The sequence below is a fragment of the Macaca thibetana genome, chromosome 20 (assembly GCF_024542745.1).
Source record: "Macaca thibetana thibetana isolate TM-01 chromosome 20, ASM2454274v1, whole genome shotgun sequence".
Taxonomy (NCBI): Eukaryota; Metazoa; Chordata; class Mammalia; order Primates; family Cercopithecidae; genus Macaca; species Macaca thibetana.
Window position 1 is genome coordinate 56,388,711 of NC_065597.1, and position 20,874 is coordinate 56,409,584.

The window sequence follows — 20,874 nt, forward strand, 5'->3', positions numbered from 1 at the left end:
TTGGTTTTAAAATTATTTTAATATTTGAGTCTAGGAAGAGTAGATAACACCAAAAACAAGATATGGGTAGCTGATAACTTTGGCAGTGCTTACGTTGTTCTCACAGCTATGATCTGAGGTCTGTAGATGCCATACAGAGGTGAAACAATGTGGTATTTATCATGCATCTGGGTCAGTGCCTGGCATATACCAAATGCTTAATAAATGGTGGTTCCCCTCTGACCCTGAGAGTTTCAAGGTTTGGGGTGACTTGGGGATGATTCTAATGTCCCAACCCCACACACACAAGTCTTCCTGTATGGAGGTCTTCTCCTAGGGTAAAAGAAGGGGCCACGGCCTTTCATTTCCTTCTCAAGCTCCAGTTTTATGCTTGCCTTTGTCTATCTGTGGGAGTATTTATGTTTTCCTCTTTTCTTCCCTCTCTTCCATTCTTCCTGTCTTCCATTACTTTTCTTTATCAGTTTCTTTTACTATTTTTATTTTTTAAATTTTTTTCCTCTTCCTTTCTCCCTCTCTTTCTTGTGTTCTTTTGCTTTCTTCTTTCTCTCTATTTCTTTCCTTTCTTCTCTTTATTTTTCTGATTCTCCCTCCAATTATTTTTCTTCTATCTTTTCTCCCCTTCCATCTTCTCTTTCCTTTCTTCCTCCTTCCCTTGCTTTCTCTCTCCCTTCCTCCATACTTTATTTCTTTTTCAATTGCTTTCCCTGGCAGCTTTAATATTTCCCTGACTTACTTTTCTTTCCTCTTTTTCTGTTACCCTCTCCTTTTCACTCTCTCTCATTCCTTCCGTTTCTTCTTTCAACATCTAACATGGTAATGTTTTGTGTTAATAACCAAGGCAAGACAAAAATTACATTCGTGTTCTTTCATAAAGAATATCATATCTTCACAATAAGGCCACGGGCCCAAAGGGAAAAGAAAGAGAAAGAAGAGGGGAATCCAAATGAACGCCTCCTAGATGTATTACTGCGCACGGGCTTTCCCAGACATCTTCCACTCCTTGTCTCGAAGCTTGGTTCGTTGAATTTTCCCTGTGGAAGTCTTGGGCAGGTTCAAGACAAACTCTATCTGTTGAAAAAAAAATTGGTCCAGGGTGGGTTGTCTGTGACCACAGTGGGTTGCATTTTTCAGTACTGCCACAGGGTGAGGGGAAGTCCTTCAGGCTGGAGCCACTTCAGGGCAGCCCCTCTGTGCAATAAGAAGCTTCAGAAAGTGCTCTGGGATGAGGACAATAAGAGGTTGGCTAGAATTGGGCATAAAGGTCTTTGACATATTTTCAGACAGAGGAGGAGCAGCATAACAGACACAACATGGCACAGCAGTCAGCCAGTTGAGCCTTGACATCACTCTCTGGACCCCAGCTCCTCCTCTACCAATCACCTGGCTTTAACTAGGTCCTTGGCTTTGCTAAGACTAGTTTCCCTACTGAGTAAGCTGGAGGATAATAGCAACTTCATTGGGTGATTGTGTGGACAAAAGGAAATTATGCAGGCTAAGTTACTGGCATGGAGTCAGCACTGAAAAATACTAGCCGTTGTTATTAATCTGGATTAATCTGAGGTCTTTAGATATCTAAGACATCTAAGAATTAGGATACCTTATTTTGAATTCCATATCAATCATTTCCTATCGATGTACGCTAAGCAAAATTATAAAATCTCTCCAATTTCACAATTTGCTCTTGTTAAAAGGAATGTTTGAAGTTGAGGATCCTCTATCTCTAATATTCCCAAATCTGAAGACATGGATGATGAAGACGCCTCATTGAGGCTTCCAATGATGTGGCTCAATTACCTTGGCATTGGTTTAAGCATCAGATGGTCTTGAATTTAATAAAAATTAACTTTTTTAACTTTAATTTAATAATAGGGATACTGAGATGGAAAAAGTATCTTCTTAGTGGCTGATATAAGAATTCTTCTATAAGTCAAGACTGACTTTGTTGAGAAGGGTTTGTTCAAACCACAATGAAATGGAGCAGAGGTCAGCAAACTATGACCTGCAGGCAAAATACAGCCCATGTCCTGTTTTTATCAATAAAGTTTAATTGAAACAGTCATATCCATTCATTTAGAAACCGTCAACCTTTAACTCTGCATGGGCAAAGTTGAGTAGTTGCAACAAAGAACATATAGCCTAAAATATTTACTATTTGTGCCCCGAAGGGTAGATAGAGAGTGGATGAAAGCCACAGGAGGTATCCGGATTTAATGCTAAGAAGTAAGCTACTCTGCTTGTCATGAAGAGAGAAGCAGAAGGGACTGGATGTAGTTGGTGGAAGGAGGCGGAAGGTGGAAATAACCTGTTGCCTTGAGAATTCTAGAGGAGATACTTGCGGAAAGAGACACATCTAGTGAGATATTTGAGTAAGACACTGCACACTGTGTGATAGGACTCCTTGACTCAGCCTTCTACAATATTCAGTTATACTTAAACGTTCATAATAATTTTGGTGTGCCTGGATTTCTAACCTCCTTTGTAAATACTTATTAAATGCTTATTATGTGCTAGCTACTCTTCTAAGTGATGCCTTCTTAAATTAACTCATCTTTAACGACGTGTGAAGGGGTAACAGCATAATTCTCATTTTGCAAATAAGGAAACTGAGGAACACAGAGGTTATTGAGTAAGTGGTGGAGGTGAATGTTGAATCCAACAGTCTGATTCCTGAGACTGTGCTGTGCTGCCTCACTCTCAGAGGCTGCAAGTCCACCTAGTGGACTCTGATATGCAGCTGAGATCCCCCTCCAGGGACAAAGAACTCCCACCCCACTGCCAGACCCCTGTGGGAATTGCCTCAGCCAAAGACAGCTGTCTTGTCCAAGGTCACGCTCCTTCCCAGGGCAGCCTACATCCATACTTGATCCACCTGTGACTGTAAAGACCCCCTTCCCTTCCTCACCTTGCCTTAGGACAACACTGAAAGGTTATGCTAGCTTCAGAACTCCCATGGGATTGGCTGGGGTTCCCATTGAGACTAAGTCACAGTGCAACTTCACCCTCTGCTTTTAATTCAGAGTGAGTCAAAAGCTGAGGTCATTTTTCAAGCATCAAGATAGTTGCTAGATTGTCTTCCTGGGCTTTCTTGATCATAGTCAGAAAGACTTTTTTTTTTTTGAGACAGAGTCTCACTCTGTCACCCAGGCTAGAGTGCAATGGCACAATCTCGGCTCACTGTAACCTCCACCTCCCAGATTCAAGCGATTCTCGTGCCTCAGCCTCCTGAGTAGCTGGCATTATAGGCGCATGCCGCTATGCCTGGCTAATTTTTGTATTTTGAGTAGAGACGGGGTTTCACCATGTTGGCCAGGCTAGTCTTAAACTCCTGACCTCAAGTGATCCACCTGCCTCGGCCTCCCCAAGTGCTGGGATTACAGGTGTGAGCCACTGCACCTGGCCCAGGAAGACTTTTTAAAATTAGAGGGCCGTCCTTCTCCTAAAGAAGATAAATATAACAGGAAAACAATCTATTTCTCAAGTTTGAGTGACTTGGGATCTCAAAGGCCTTACCTTTCTTGGGTACTTGTATGGGGCTGTCACTGACTTCACATGCTGCTGCAGCTCCTTCGTGAGCTGTTCTGGGTCATGGGACAGGAACTGCGAGGCCAGGACCACAAATGCTTTCACCACCTGCAAAAAAGATGAGGGCCAAGAGAGAAGGGATTAGAGTGTGTAGTCATCTCCTGGAATAATGTGAAATTGGCATTAAGACTTCCATCACCCTTGTATCTCCTCATTTGCATCCCCAGTGATCCAGGTCAAGGGAAAGGGAGAAACTGGGGACAGGAATGAGGTTCCAGCTCTCTCTGAAGTTGTTTATTGGAGGAGCAGGTGGACAATAGATTGAGACCAGGCTCGCCTCACACTCCAAGGACAATAGAGACAGATGAGGAGAAAGAAGATACAGGGGGAGAAAAGAGAAAAATAGACTGAAAACCATAACCCTAAACCATGTGTTAACTTCTCCAAACTTCAGTGTTCCCATCTATAAAATGGGTATAAAACTGCCATATTTAACTTATGGTAAATAAAATGAAATCGTGTACAGCAGGGCTGGCTCAGAGCTGGACACACAGGGTTTTCTCAGCAGAGGATCCCCCTTTGGCCTCACTGCTCAGTGGTTCCCATCATTTTCTGTGCGATGTGTTCTGTAGGTACCGGAGGTGTGATAGTGCCAGGCTTACACCCTGTGGGAATGTACTAGGACACTGATCCACACATCCCACCTTAATATTTTCCTACACACACATCAAAGTCCACTAGACCCCATCTGAGCCTATTTCTATAACCCTGGCTTTATAGGGGTCTTTCTTTTTCCCTTTATTTTCACTGCGAACCCTGTGGCACAGGGGCTCTATCCTTTGGCTCAAATCCCTCCTCTGTTCTTCTGGTCAGGAATCAGAGTCTGATTCAAACACCAAACAGCAGGATAGACTCCTTCCAGCCTCATCAAAATAGACATTATATGGTACTTACTATGTGCTAGGCCTTGTTCCAAGCACTTCAAGTTTTTTTTTTTTTTTTTTTTGAGACAGAGTCTCACTCTGTCGCCAGGGCTGGAGTGCAATGGCGCGATCTCAGCTCACTGCAAGCTCCGCCTCCCAGGTTCATGCTATTCTCCTGCCTCAGCCTCCTGAGTAGCTGGGTTTACAGGTGCCTGCCACTGTGCCAGGCTAATTTTTGTATTTTTAGTAGAGACAGGATTTCACCATCTTGACCAGGCTGGTCTTGGACTCTTGACCTCATGATCCATCCGCCTCGGCCTCCCAACCAAGTGCTTTACTTTCTAAAAATTTTTATCGATTCATAATATTTGTACATATGTATTGGGTACAAGTGATATTTTGTTACATGCATATATTGTAATTATCAAATTAGGATACTTGGGGTGTCCATCACCTTGAGTATTTATAATTTGTATGTGTTGAGAACATTTCAAGTCCTCTCTTCTAGCTATTTTGAAATATACAGTACGTGGTTGTTAACTATAGTCACCCTACTCTACTATTGAACATTCGAACTTATTGCATCCATCTAACTGTATGTTTATACCCATTCACCCACCTCTCTTCATCCCCCACTTCGCCACCCACACACCCTTCTCAGCCTCCGGTATCTATCACTCTACTCTTTATCTCCATGAGATCAACTATTTTAGCTCTCACTTATGAGTGCAAACGTGATATTTATCTTTCTGTGCCTGGCTTACTTCACTTAACATAATGACCTCCAGTTCTTTCCATGTTGCTGCAGATGACATGACTTCATCCTTTTTTAATGCCAAATAGCATTCCATTGTGTATATATACCACATATTATTTATCCATTCGTTCATTGGATACTTAGGTTGATCCCATATCTTTGTATTGTGAATAGTACTGCAATTAACATGGGATTGTAGACATCTTTTTGATATGCTGATTTATTTTCCTTTGGATAAATACCCAGTAGTGGGTTTGCTGGATCGTATGGTAGTTCTGTTTAGTTTTTTGAGAAATCACCATACTTTACAAATATTAGCACATTTAACCCTCATAACAATCCCTCATCTTACAAATGGGGAAACTGAGAAACAGAGAGGCCAAGTAGCTTGCCCAAGGTCACATAGCTAGTAAGTGTCAGGGCCAAGATTGGGTCTCAGAGTGTTTAGCCCCACAGTCCCTGTTCTTAAACCATCATACTACACTGCCCTTGTGTTGATATCTGTTCACCCCCAGACTGCTGCTTCCCCATCACCTCTCCTCGGACGGGGTCTGGGCTGCTGATTACAGCCGTCTCGACCACAGCAGGGTGCTCCATCAGCGCGTTCTCTACCTCTGAGGGTCCAATCCGGTACCTGCAGAAGAACCTGTCCTTCAGAGAAGACTGGACACCCAACCTCTAGGCCATCCCAGAAGTCTGGAACCAGCCAGAGTAAAGACCCAAATTTCCCCTCCCAGTCCAGAAACCAAGCTCACCCGCTGGAGTTAATGATATCATCTGCCCGTCCCATAAACTGGAAATATCCATCTTCATCTTTGATTCCCCGATCTCCAAGGAGCCAAAAGTCCCCTCGAATGTTGGCTGCTGTCTTCTCGGGATTGTCCTGGTGACCACAGAAAGACAGAGTGATTGTGCCTGCAAAGCCTAAATCCCCTACCCTGGGGCTGCCATGAACGGATGTCATAAGTCTTATTAAAACTGCAGGTGTGCAGTGTATAACTTGACCATGGCAGACGTGCCCTGAACCAGCCAACCCTAGGCTGCAGGTAGAACTGGATCTTTCCCATTTATTGAAGTTATTCCACTCAGGGTCTCTCAGCTACTCCTCTAGGTCCAGTCTGATGGATATTATTGATGTATTCGTTCATCCAGGCTTAGGGCATTTCCCCCAGTTGTTTCCATCTCCACTTTCACAGATATCCTAATCTCTGCTCACTCCATGGCACCACTCAAAACTATCATTTTGATTAGGTATTTTCTTGGCTTCTTTGTTAAATTTGAAAGTTCTAGGGACATTAGCCGGGAAGCCCCTGGGACCCTGGCTAATGTGCATGTTTCTACAATGGCTGGATCCCTCTATTAAGCTGAGGCACTTGCTTATGAGTAACGAAAAGGCTTGAGCTTTATCCCTTGTCAGGGCATCTTCGTATATGACTCTGGTATGGGGGCATGGGTTCCAGACTGGAGATTCAGTTACTGGATGATATGGTGGCATAAAGAATTCTTAGCCTCACTCCATCATTGGGAATAGAGGGATGCTAATGATCAGAGACACCAAGAGGCTCGTCTGAAGCTAAACAGCCATGACAGAAGGTAGAATTGAGACCAGAAGCCAGGTTTCTTGGCCACTGGCTCGACTTTCTCATGGCCACATGGAGCCTCTGTGGCCTCAGAAGTCTGCCCAACAGATACTTCTGAGTCTGTTTCCCTTTCTGTCAAATGGGGAGAAGCCCATGACTTAGTACTTCACTGGCATTTGAGAATAGAGTGGGACTGCACATAGGAAATGCTTGGAGAAGGGAACAGTGTGGCCCTGCCCTGATCTCTGAGGCTCAGTTTTCCTCATTTGTAAAATAGGAATAATCATTCACATCTACAACAAGTATTTTATTGAACACACTCACAACACAAAACTTACAGATGAGGAAACTGAGACATGACAGATAAGTAACTTGCCTAAGATCACGCAGTACAGGGTTTTGAACTTGAGCAAGCTGAGTCCAAAAACTTTATAGGGTGGCTGGGAGGATTAAACAAGTTTAAAGTTTAAATAAGTTTAAAGTTTACAGATTAAATGTGTTTATAGGACAATGCTTGCCTCATGGTATGCATTCAATAAGTGGTGGAAACTACTATTATTTGATTTATTATTTATTTATTTTATTAATGAATTATCTCAGGGATCAGAAGGCATGCCCTTGGGGTCTTCTCTGTCCACTTTCTAATGGTTGTGAGCTTGAGCAAGTCTTGTAATCTCTGGCTCCAACATCCTCACCTGTCAAGTGAGGTGGCCGGATTCAAGGATTATCTGTCTTTACCTTCCCAAGATCTGAAGATAGAGATTCCTCCAGCTGGATGGCAAAGTCTCAATGTAAAGTGCCTGGCAGGCTCTAAAGAAGATCAATGGCATAGAGCATGGGGTTGATACCTATGGGAGGGGGCAAGGCTGCCCTTGGGGGAATGGTGCTGTGTATAGTTCAGGGTCAATAATATTTTGGGCATGAAACAGAGAGTTCTTGAGAAGTCTGAGGGCTAATTGAAGAAAAATAAGTCTTCCAATGAGGTCACAGAGATAGGCTGAGGAAGGCAAGGCTGAATAGACGGTCTTTTCTTCCACTGGCAAAGCATATATTCTTGAAAACTGGACACTCTTTGTCTTCACATCTAATGCCTCTTGGAAGTTTCAGAACATTTGGCCTCCCTCACCCCATTTAGTGCTCCCCATCCTCACTGAGGAACAGAGGAGGAGGAGCACAGTTTCTCACCACATAGCCAGAGAAGATGCCTATAGGCTTGATGGGTTTGACCCTGACGCCAATGTCTCCTTCTGTGCCAGGGGGTAGGACGTTGCCCTTATCATCTATGACCTGGAGAAAGAAGCAGGTTGGAAGAATGATGCACAGAGCAGGAGATAGCTTCAATGGTAGCATGAGATTACTGAGTTGGTCAAATGAAAGACCCTCTTGCTCTAATGGAGAATGAAAACAACAACCAGAAACCAAGGGAACCCAAGAGCCTTAAACTCAGATCTCTGATCCATCTGCCTGGAATAATTTAGGTGAATCGTTTTATTGAGACTGGCCCAGATGAGTCTGGGAGATGCTTTTGGCTTTAGGAGCTCAGATAAAATAATAGCCTCCCCTTATCTTTGAGACCTACCTCACCTGTGGACTTAGAAATCAGGCAGATCAAAACTCACATTTACTCTGCTACCTTACTAGCTGACTTTGAACTACTTAAACTCTGTGCTTCAGTGTTTTCACCCATAAAACAGATACTGACAGCTTATTTCACAGGATTTTTATACGAATGAAATAAGATACTAAGAAAGGGGCTTAGCAAATGGTTATGATAGTGAATATCATGGCAAGTAACTGGATATGACACTGAATAGAGTCTAAGTTACACTTTAGATATACAAAACTATACACATAACACAGATACACAAACACAAATTCTAGTTCTCCAAAAACAATAAAACTTTAGCTACAACGCATTCATTATAGTGTATTTTTACTAGTGAAAACTGGGACATCATCCCTTGGTCCAATAAAAGGCATAAATAGCGGTGGATACCTACTATTTACTACTATATCATCATTAAAAATCATGCTGTAGATTGGCATTAATTGAACGGAAAAGATCTTTACCTAAATTGTTAAATGATAAAAGCAAGTTACAAAATGTTATGTCAGGATTCACCCCTAGTTTTGTTTTTAAAGCATATATACTTGCGTACTGTCTAGCTAATTTGCTAGATATTCAAAGTGGGTCCTTCTGGATGGTAACAATATAAATCATTTCCCCTTTTCCTCCTTCCTTCCCTCACTCTCTCCTTCCCCCTAACCTCCCTCCCTCCCTCTCTTTTTCCTTATGTTATCTTAATATCGGTACTTTCTATTATTTTGACTCAGTAAACAATGGAATACATAAATTACTAAAAATCAGTGTTTCCCCTAACTTCCTCCCTCCTTAGTGTCCCGAGCAAACCTGTACATCATAATGGGGAGCAGCTATTCCCATGTATCCTGGTTTGATTTTCATCGTCTTGGAAACTACGCAAGTTAATCCCTGTGGAAAGAAGCAGACAGATCAGCAAACCTCAGGAGGAGGTACAAGGTCATACAAAAAGAAAAAGTTTCTGTAGAGCAGGTCCTGAACTTGGCCTACACTTGGGGGCTCGTCCCGCTCCTCATTCCCTGGCTGTCTCCCCATTGCTGGCACCACAATCCTAGGGGCTTTGCCAACTTGTTTGTTCAGTAAGCAACCCAACTACCACTCCCCAGGAAGAGGACCTAACAGTCACATTATAATCTCTTTTAGGGGGAGCCACATTTTTATATGACACTATGGATACCCAAAGTCCTTTCAAACTATATGGAATCACCAATATGCAATCTGTAAGGCCTGAAATATACTGACTTTTGTTTTTATTTTGAATTTTCATGGGTACATAGGTGTATATATTTATGGGATATATGAGATGCTTTGATACAGGCATGCAATTTGAAATAATCACATCATGAAGAATGAGGTATCCATTTCCTCAAGCAGTAAAATATACTTTTTAAATTATGTCCCATGGCAGCACCAGTTCTGCTTGAACCCTGAAATGAACGTTCCCAACAGAATAAGAGATGAGTGGTGGATGCCTCACTGACAGAGACACAGATTGTCATTTTCTCAGATCTAGCCTGGACACCAGATATCACAGTGATCCATCTTTTCCCACCACCCACTGTGCTGAAAAGGGCAAGTTGATCGACCCACCTCAGAAGAGAGGCTGCTGAGTGATTAAGATCATGGGAGTCTGAGTGTCCTTGTAAGCATATCCTAAACATGTCCTCCTCTGAATGGTTGGAGGCCCCTGCCAGGGTATGCTTGCCACAACTCCATTGTCCTTATTCGTATTTGCAGAACTCTTCCTAGCTCTTTCATACCACAGAGCTGCCATCAACCCTCTGCAGAAGTTCTTCCAAGGGTACTCATTAGCCAAAGAAGGATGCAGGGTAAGAGAGTGGAGAGGAAAAGGCAAGAAGTGCTGAGAGTTACAAGTAAGAGGCACCGGAAAAAGGAGAGAAAGAGTTGAGGGAAAGTAGTCCCCATGTAGTTTGGATAAATAAAACAGTATAGAATAGTATAAATTCATATTGTGCACATGAGACCTCAAGAGTTCCAAGAAGATATCTCAGGAAGTGCAGTAAAGTCATGGTGGGTTCTTCTTCCCATTCCTCACTTCAGTCTAAGCAGCTTTGTACAGTGCTTGACATGTTTGATAAACTTTGGTCTCTGCTAAAATGTTTTCCTATCACAGAGGAACTTTCTGACTACCATATCTGATTTACCAACTTCTCACCCCATCTCATCTACTTTACTTTTTCCATCGCATTTCTCACCACCTGCCATGCTAGATAGTTCTTACTTTATTGTCTCTCTCCCCAAATCTCACTGGAATGTAATCTCCCAGAAAACAGGAGCTTTGCCTGTTTTGTTCTGTGCTGAATTTTCAATACCCAGTACCTGTCCCTTCATGGAGGCTCAATAAATATTTCTCAAATAAATGAATGATAAATGGTGGCTAACATTTTTTATTGTCAAAGAGACTTTTGAAGCCCAAAAAGTGCATCCAGCCCATGGTTCCCCTGGGAACAGGTACCGTTTCTGTCTGGCCATAGAATTCTCGGATGTCCAGTCCAGTCTGGGCCCTCCAGTTCTCCAGAATTTCTGGAAGAAGGGAATCCCCTCCACTGAGGCAGTTCTGTAGATGGGGGAACTTGTAACTGAAGAAGAGAAATAAGAGTTTCCCCTCAGCCTCCCTGGAACCAAAGTCCACCCAGGCCTAGACTTGGTTTCTGGGTGCTTTGATGATGCAAATGGCTTCATGGGGTTATCTGTGTGCAAGAGATTCAGATAGATAGGCATGCATGTATGTGAGGGAGTCAGGGGGACGGGGCCAGACTCTCTTACCAATCCTCAAAGCCCCATCACCTGGAAAGATCCTGCTGTAGCAACATCCGGTAAACAAGGGGGGCACCAATCATGCTCTTGATTGGGTAGCTGGAGAGCGTCTAGAAGAAGAGAGCCAGGTGAGACATTGGTCACCAGGTCAGATGCCAACTTATGGCTATGCACAGTGGATACAGTTGTGAGCTATGGAGTTATAGAGGTCTGGATTAAAATGCTAGCTTGTTTACTATGTCTGTTTCAAGTCAAATGAGCCCCACAATTCTTATGCACCCTGAAAACACAAATAACAGGGAAACGAATACATATTATGGTAGTGAAAAAGCCTAAGACTATTTTGAAACCTTTTTGTCAAATCCTGGATGTCTGTTCCTGCCAGTTTAAGACTTGCCCTCATTAACACAACCCTAGGAGTATATCACCCCCTAGCAACTAAGGGAAGATCAGCTGCCTGAGCACAGCAGCTGTCTTGGTTAAGTCCCTTAATCTTCTGTAGCCAACTTTATAATAGTTTGTTTCCAACGTTATTTTCCCGAAAATAGTTTTGGGATATATTTTAGCTATAAAAGGTCTTTGAAAAGCTAAAGACATTAGACATTTATATCTATAGACATTTCAAAACAAGTGCTACAAAAAGACCTAGTACTGAATACTTGCCATGTTCTGTGTTATGTCATTTAATTTTCACAATAACCTCATAGAGTGTGTACTATCATCCTCATGATTCAGAGGGGAAACCCATGATGTACAAGGTTAAGTAGCTGCTCCAAGGTCACCTAGTCAGCAAGTAGTGGGGTCATTATTTGCAGCATGTATTCCTGTAATATAATACCATCTCCATCCCATGCTTTTCTTTATGAAGAATATAATAGAGTATTGTCTTAGTCTGTTTTCTGTTGCTATAACTGAGTACCCAAGACTGAGTAATTTATGAAGAAAAGAAATTTATTTCTTGCAATTCTAGGGGCTGGAGAGTCCAAGGTCAAGAAGCCTTGACCTTGGTGAGAGCCTTCTTGCTGATGGGGACTCAGGGCATCACATGGCAAAGGGGCTCATGAGACAGAGCAAAACTGGCTTTTTATATAACAGACCTACTCTTCAAAACTAACCCACTAACTTGATAACCCATTAATCCATTAATCCCTCATGAGACCCAATCATCTCTTAAAGGCCCCGCCTCTTAATACTGTGCCACTGGGGATTGAGTTTGTTGATGAAAGGTGCCAAACTCTGTAAAATATTTGAAAAGATTTATTCTGAGCCAAACATGAGTGACCATGGCCGTGACACAGCCCTCAGGAGGTTCTGAGAACACGTGCCCAAGGTGGTCAGGGTGCACCTTGGTTTTATACATTTTAGGGAGACATGAGACTTCAATCAAGCACATTTAAAAAATACATTGGTTTGGCCCAGAAGGGTGGGACAACTTGAAGCGGGGTCTTCCAGCTTATAGGTAGATTTAAATTTTTTCTGATTGACAATTGGTTGAGTTTATCTAAAGACCTGGGATCAATAGAAAGGAATGCCTTGGTTAAAATAAAGAATTATGGAGACCCAAGTTCTTATTTGTAGAGGAAGCTTTTAGGTACTGGCACTAGGCGTTAGAGAGAATAGGTTGTAAAATGGGTTTTTTTTTTTTTTTTAAATCAGACTTGAAATCTGTATTGCTGTTAATACCAGAGAGGTATAATGAGGCATGTCCCACTCTCACTTCCTGTCATGGCCTGAAACAGTCTCTTAGGTTAAATTTTTAAAAGAACCCTGGCTGAGGAGGAAGGTCATTTAGATGGTTGGGGGTGGCGAGGCCTTAGGATTTTATTTTTGGTTTACAAGTTTCATCATGAGTTTTGGAGGGCACAAATATTCAAACTATGGCAATGGTTTAAGCAAAATGTCTAGAAAAAATGGCAAATGTGAATATCATGCAATCATTTCCTTCAGATGCTCTTGGTAAACAGATATAAGCTACGAAAATGACGCCATATTCCTTATTGCTTTGCCTTACTAGAAGCTCAACTTGCAACTACATACTCATTTGCTATATTTCTCCTTAATTTCCTCAGTCTTTCCCCCCCTACACCTCCAACTTATATTTTCCTAATGGACTTTATAATTTTGCTTCTGTTTTCATTTTTTTTTTTTAATGGTAGAACTTAATAAGAGCCGGTTCAAATCCTTTTGGGAAGGACACAGAGTAAGAATTTGTTTAAAACAGAGAATGACAGTATCATTTGAAGATAATTTTCTAAGAAAATTCAGACCACACCTGACTTTTTGACTTTTGAAGATGTCATCTATGCCTTAGCTTGAATCTTTGTTGCAGCCAAATAGATGTCTGGATGGGCCATCAGAGATCTGGGGGCATGGCAGGGAAATAACCCAACCCCTCTATCAAAGAGTCCAACATAGGGTGTATCTTTGTAAGCAAAATGAGGTCATTTTTATTGCTTTGTTGCTACAGGATAATGCATAGCTGCAGTTTGTGGGTCTTACCTAATGGCTGTACCACCAAGTTCTATAGGAAAAAATTCCATTTATTCTTCTGAGTTGCTTCTAGAAAATCATCTTAAATTGGAAATAACCCAATGTTCATTAACAATAGGATGGGGGAAAATTTTGATAGATTCACAGAATGGAATACTACGCAGCCAGTTAAAGAACAAACATCTGATACACGCAACACATGGACTAACCTCACAGAGAATATTTTGAGTAAAAGAAGCCAAATGCAAAAGACTATATATAACGTGGTTCCATTTACATGAAATGCAAGAAGAGATAAAATTAATCTATGGTGATAGAGATCAAACGAATGATTAAGTTATGGGGTGTAGACACTGTCAGAGAAGGAGTATGAACACCTGCAGTGGTGGGAATATTTCATGTCTTGATCTAGTGGTGTTTACATGGGTATCTGATATGAATTGGATGCTGTATCCCCACCTAAATCCCTATATTAAAGCTCTAACTCTCAACTTGATGGTATTTGGAGGCGGGGCTTTTAGGGGTAATTATACAAGGTAATGAAACAGATGCCCCAATGAGAGCATGAATGTCTTTATTTTTAAAAAGGAAGAGATACCAGCACTGTCTTTCTCAACCATGTGAGAATACAGCAATAAGGCAGCCATAGCAAGCCAGAAAGAGGGGCTCCCCAGGAATCCAATTATGCTGGCACCCTGATCTCAGACTTACAGCCTCCAGAGCTATAATAAGTAAATGTCTGTTATTTAAGCCACCTAGACTATGGTATTTTGTTATAGTAGCCCAAGCTGACTGAGACAGTATCTTAATATAGGTAAATTATTTTCAAACTGTACACTTAGGATGGTGGCACTCTATGTACTCTACCTTCAGTTTGTGTTTTATGCTGCAAATAAAAAAGGAAATGAAATGTGCACTCACACACACACACGCACACACACACACACACACACACACACACAGAGAGGGAGATGGCATCCTCTCCAATACTCCAGCTTTCCCTTTTACATGTGGTTCATCAGCATCTATCTGATAGGTGACACCAGCGGATGAGCCCATTGCGGTTGTTGAGTGAACAAATGACCTACAATGTCTTTCTCCTGAACATACTGCTTTCATCTATATATGTGTCTGTCTCCTTCCCTAGACCATGAGCTCCACGAGGTCAGGGATCATTTCCATCTTGCTTACTGAACACTGTTCACCACATGGCAGGGGTTTAGCAAAAATTAAATAAGTTGAAACAAACTACAATAAATTGAAGTGTGCAAACCTTGGGCTCACTCTGAATAACTGGTGCGAACAGGATCCTCTCTTACCTTTAGAATAATCAGTGGGTCAAACGTTGGCAAGAGATGAACAAATGTGCATGCTCCTACTGTCCAAGTTTCCAAAAGTGAGGTTATAATGTTCAGTATCCAACCTGTGTCTGATATGGTCCACATTATATCAGAGCCTTGCAGGCCTGTCCAACTGAAAACACAGACAAAACACATGTACATATAGGTGGGTGCATGCTGACCTTAGGATGTGTGGGACACTAAGGTGTAGGGGAGGAAAGAGAGGTGTGTGCGCAGAGGTGTGTGTGTATCTGCCTGCGGGTTTATAGGCATATGTCTAAGTATAAGTAGGAAGGGGGAAGAAAAGGTGTTCTATCCACACATCCTGCATCAACAGGAGATGAATGTTCAGAAGGTGGGACCCCAGTTGACATGACTTAATATATAATTGGGTCTCATTCTCATTTTACCTCTAAAACTTAGTACAGTTTGTGGCATGCATGTGGTAACCACCCAGGAAAATTCTACTAACACAAGGCATCTGCATGACAAATATTCTAACAGATGCCTTGCCAGGTTCAAGTTTGGCTGAATAGAACTTTGCTTCTCTTTTCTTCAAGTACTGCGAATTGCCCGTACAGCTGATGGTCTTGCACTAAGTAAACTTATCAGTTTTCTCTCTTCAGGGCAGAATAAAAGGTTTAGACCTTTCTTAAAGCAAGAATGATTTAGGCTAGACATGAACAACTTTCTTGTGACTGGGAACTGCCATAGTGTATCTTCTTTCCTGAAGATGATTAATGCTTTCAGCTCTGCAGGGAAATTAGGTCATAGTATAAGACTTCTCTAAGTCTCACTTTATATCTGTGAAAAATGAGATCACTACCAAATTTTTTGGGGGAAGAGGAATTTCATATTTTAGTTACATTTAAGTAATTTATCCCCTATCTTTTAGAAACTGCGTTTTACTGCAGCTCTTCTATTGTATAATTTTTATTAACTTATTTAATTTGCTGTCACTATGGTCTCATAGATGGAACATTTATACTTTCCATTTTTTGCATTATTATATTTTCCCATTCTAATAATAAAATTAACATGGAAGGAGGGATCTACTAAAAAAATTCTGATGATTTATAGATATCATTGTGTGAAGACCTTGGCACAGTGTTTCATGATTCCACAAATGGGATTAATGTAGCAGCGGAAAAAAAAAATCCCCAACTATGAGGTCTGTGACCCAGAAATCCTGAGATCTTTGTTCACAAATTTATCCAATTATATCTTCCACTTCAATGAATTTGCAAAGTAATTTGCCGCTGACAAAAACTGCCCTCTTGGAACGTGGACAGTATCAAAGCAAATTGCCAGCACCCCAAACAACAACATAGAGATCAGTCTGGGGAAATGCATGTAAGCCTTTTGCTAATTATTCACCCTGCTAGGCATATGGCTCAACACCTGGAAGAAGTTTTGAGACCCTGTGTTATCTAAAAGATGTGTCCCATTGGAGATCACTGGATACCCAGCACGTGAAGCCATGTCCTCTTTAGCTTTCCTTCTGAATTTTCTTTCTCAGAACCACAAGGTGGTAGCCCAGCCTAGGAGCACTGGATTTGAACTCAGAAAAGTCTTCATGCCTCGTCATACAATTCTCTGTAGAGAGAGAGAGAGCTCAGCTTACCCAGCATCCATCTTGGCCTTGAGACCCAGGCTTGAGTGGGAATGTTCTGCCATCTTGGGAAGCCCACTGGTCCCACTAGTGAAGTAGATGGCAACTGTTTCATGGCTTCCAGTCTCTACACATCGATGAGTGGTGGATGCCTCGCTGACAGAGACAGAGATTGTCATTTTCTCAGATCTAGCCTGGACACCAGATATCACAGTGACCCATCTTTTCCCACCACCCACTGTGCTGAAAAAAGCAAGTTGATCGAACCACCTCAGAAGAGAGGCTGCTGAGTGATTAATATCATGGGATTCTGAGTCAATCAGAGTTGGGTTTGAAAACCACTCAAATTTGGCACTTTGTTATCAATGCAACCCTAAACTAGTTATTTAACTTCCCTGTGTCTCACTTTATATCTGCAAAAAGTGAGATCAAGTCTAATAGAGTTACTGAGAAAGTTAACTCTACCACCAAAGAAATGAGCAACTTGCTTAGCAAGAACTCAATAAATGCTAATCTAATTGTTGTGAAGAGCCCTGGCATGACACCAAGTGGACGGAGGTGTGGAATTAATATGAGTTTTCCAAGTACTTTCTTGGCACTCTCTTCTATTCCCTGGAAGCACCTACACATCTCTTGGACATCTCCAGTGTCCTGATTTTGAGCCTTTGAAAGCAGGCATTGGCCGGGCATGGAGGCTAACGCCTGTAATCCTAGCACTTTGGGAGGCCAAGACAGGCAGATCACGAGGTCAGGAGATCGAGACCATCCTGGCTAACATGGTGAAACCCCATCTCTACTAAAAATACAAAAAATTAGCCGGGCGTGGTGGTGGGCGCCTGTAGTCCCAGCTACTCAGGAGACTGAGGCAGGAGAATGGCATGAACCCGGGAGGCGTAGCTTGCAGTGAGCTGAGATCGTGCTACTGCACTCTAGCCTGGGCAACAGAGTGAGAATCCATCTAAAAAGAAAAAGCAGGCATCATGTTATTTATTTCTATGACATCTACCTTAAAGACTATGGCATTAAAAAGGAAAAGCTGAAGTTATCCCTTCAAGTTTCCAATCATATGTGCCCCTCATAGAGGGATTTCAGATTTCAGACATGTGACAGAGAAAATCATTAATCCAGCCAATCATGCTATCAACTTTTGGAAGGACACATGGAGAGACTCTGCCCTTCATCAACCTCTGTTAGAGATACAGAAGGTGGGAAGAAGAGTCTAGAAACTCAGTGTATCAGCCATCTCTTGGGTTTTCCCTCATGACCTTGGCCTCACCCCTGATTTGAGTCATAGTTCCAGTGAATAGTTCTGGGTGGGTTTCAACCCACTTGGTGTTAACACCATGTTATTTCCAGTGTGCACCACAAGTGATTCACTTTGTGCCCCATAGTTTCTCTGTTTTACCATAGCATGGAACTCTGAGCCACTTTTCATGCATGAGTGTGCAGCCCAGCGTGTGGAGGCAATAACACCCCCAGGGCAACCCTCAACCTGTGGGGGTCAGATGCTGATGGCTCAGTGCTTTTCAGTCCTTTAGAGGACAATCCTGGGAGGCATTATATGTGCTGCTCAGAAGGTCCGGGGAGATCAAGCCCTATTTAGTCCTTGCAATGACTTGAAGAAAAAAAAAAAAAAAAAAAAAAAACTCTTGCATTAGCTTTTATTTCTTCCCAGCTTCACTCTTCCTAGTCCCATGCTCTGCTTCCTGCACCTCCTCAATAAAGCACCTGCACCTAAGTGCTTGGCTCTGTTTCCAGTTTTAGTTAAAACCCAGGCTGAGACATGTAGATACTCACTTTAATAGTTTCTTGAAGTTCAGCCACCCATCCCAGCTTTTCTCAGACACCAGTAACTTAATTCTCAGAGAAGGGCATTTAGATGCCACTGTGTCCACTTCTTGGATGACTTCATCCCCAGCAATGATAGCCTTGGCCTTAGACATCTGCAACCTATACAGTATGTCGGTGGATTTCATCTGGATGGTTCCAGGCATAAAGACGAGACCTAAAGAAGCCAACAGTTTAGAGAATTGGAAAGGATGGTTTTCTTTGTCCGTAGAGAAGCCTGATATAAACATCAAGCAGGGAGAAAGTGTGGAAGGAGAGGATGGGGAAGTAATGACCAATGGAGAGTGTCAACAAAAAAGAGGACTAAGGAATAGGGAGTGAATTTAACCTAGGATTCCCTGGGTTGTCAGAGTCTTAAGGGCCCTACTGAGACAAAGAAAAGAAATTGAAATGCTAATGTCACACCCTTGACAGTCTAAGACACATACAATTCTCCTCACCCATTCTCACCCCTCAAAAAAAAAAATTTCTACAGGAGTTTGCTGTATTAAAAACTCTTATATGATAACTAAAGAATCATGAAGAAAGGCACTTGGAATTATCCATGGTCTTGAAACACCAATAGCTCTAGGTCCTGGCTATTTCTTTCAACCCTGGGACACTAAACGCATTTTTCTTAGATGAGAGTGCCTTCAGTTTTACATATACATGCACACACAAAGTATAGTTGTATATATTTATTGGGTACAAAGTGGTATTATAATTTTTGAAGACAATGTGAGATGATTAAATTAAGCAAATTAACATATCCATCACCTCAAGTATTTAACATTTTTTTGTGATGAGAACATTAGAAATTTTTGCTCTTAATGATACTGAAATTTACAGTACTCAATTATTAGCTATATTTAGCATGCTGTACAATTTATCTTTAAAAATTAGACTTATTCCTTGCACATAACTGAGGTTTTATACCCCATGATTATCACCTTCCTAAATTCTAGTTCTTCATTACTATCTTAATGAGACTCCTTTGATTTTTAAAATCTTCTGTAGAATAACTAGACTTAGGGCCAGGCATGGTGGCTCATGCCTGTAATCCTAGCACTTTGGGAGGCCAAGGAAGGCGAATTATTAGAGGTCAAGAGTTCAAGATCAGCCTGGCCAACGTGGCGAAACCCCAGCTTTACAAAAAATACAAAAATTGTCTGGGCTTAGTCGCACATGCCTGTAATCCCAGCTACTCTGGAGGCTGAGGCAGGAGGATTGCTTGAACCTGGGAGGCAAAGGTTGCAGTGAGCCAAAATCGCACCACTGCACTCCAGGCTGGACTACAGAGGGAGACTCCATCAAAAAAAAAAAAAAAGAAAGAAAGAAAAGAAAGAAAGAAAAAGAAAGAAAGGAAGAAAGGAAGAAAGAAAAGAAAAGAAAAAAAAGAAAAACTACACAGGTTTCATTTTTTATGAAGCTTAAACCACATGCCCCTCCTGTTAAATAGCTTTTAATCTTAGCTCACTTTCTTCCCACTCTCAACACTTTGGGATTCTCACTGCACACCTGTAAATATCCTCGAATGTTTCTCTACCATGGTGGTCATATTGAGTCAGACACAGAACAATAGACACAACTTTTCCTCTGGGTTCTCCTTTCCGTCTGGCTATAATTTCAGTATGTCACCTTTCTTTCTGACTTGTTCTCTCTTTCCATGGGCTTCCAGGTTCCTGCAATTGGTTTGGTTGCCTCTGATAGTTTCTAATTCCTGGCTGCATGTATGTCTTTCTCTTTACCCACTCTCATGCTCAGCCCATTGTCCCCAGAATATGGGGTGGTTGGGAATTTTCAGTTGGGGTTAGGCTGTGTGCAAACAGAGGTGGAAAGGGCAGTTTGTGAAGGAGGTTGCTGGAGTTTCTTGAGGTTCTTTTTTATACCACTGTACTTCTTATCCTTTTAATGTAAAAGTTGATGATTCTCAAATTTCTGTCTCCACCTCAGATTTTAGACCCTTACATTCAACTTGTCATCACTTCTGGAACATCACATGGACATCCCGGACTCAACATGCCCAAATTGAACTTGTCGTCTTTTCCTAACACATCCATATCTCTTTCTATATCTGTGTTCTTCACTCCAGTGAAAAACAGCACCATCCACCCACTTGCTGAAATGTCTGTGACTTCTCTCTCTCTCCCTCATGTCTTCCTTGAAAAACGCTGTTATTCGTTCCCCTCAATTGCCTGTTAAATCCACTTATCTCCATCTCTACTACCTCAACCAAATTGAAGCCATCACCATTCCTTCACCTCTTATTGGAGATTTCCAATCCCACTATTGCCTTCTTCATCCCATTCCCTATTGAGCATCCAGTATGACCATCCAGAGGATGATCATGTCACTCAATGCATCAATGGTTGAGTGTTACTCAATCCATCAATCATTTTCCATTCACCACTGGATAAATGTCTACAACTCTTACCATGGCCCACA

The 20,874-nt window shown here is 41.9% G+C and overlaps 1 protein-coding gene across 1 annotated transcript in view; it reads right to left on the bottom strand.

Moving 5' to 3' along the window:
- The window catches only part of LOC126944956 (acyl-coenzyme A synthetase ACSM2B, mitochondrial), a 35,875-nt gene continuing 15,001 nt past the window's right edge, over nt 1–20,874 (bottom strand). The window contains exons 4-14 of the mRNA XM_050774855.1: nt 18,400–18,607; nt 16,615–16,758; nt 14,970–15,123; nt 11,191–11,270; nt 10,859–10,982; nt 9,193–9,273; nt 7,968–8,069; nt 5,958–6,085; nt 5,737–5,836; nt 3,511–3,630; nt 1–1,068 (exon numbers count right to left, since the gene is read on the bottom strand). Coding sequence (XP_050630812.1) covers nt 964–1,068; nt 3,511–3,630; nt 5,737–5,836; nt 5,958–6,085; nt 7,968–8,069; nt 9,193–9,273; nt 10,859–10,982; nt 11,191–11,270; nt 14,970–15,123; nt 16,615–16,758; nt 18,400–18,607 — 1,346 coding nt within the window. The 3' untranslated portion in view covers nt 1–963. The remainder of the gene's footprint in view (nt 1,069–3,510; nt 3,631–5,736; nt 5,837–5,957; nt 6,086–7,967; nt 8,070–9,192; nt 9,274–10,858; nt 10,983–11,190; nt 11,271–14,969; nt 15,124–16,614; nt 16,759–18,399; nt 18,608–20,874) is intronic.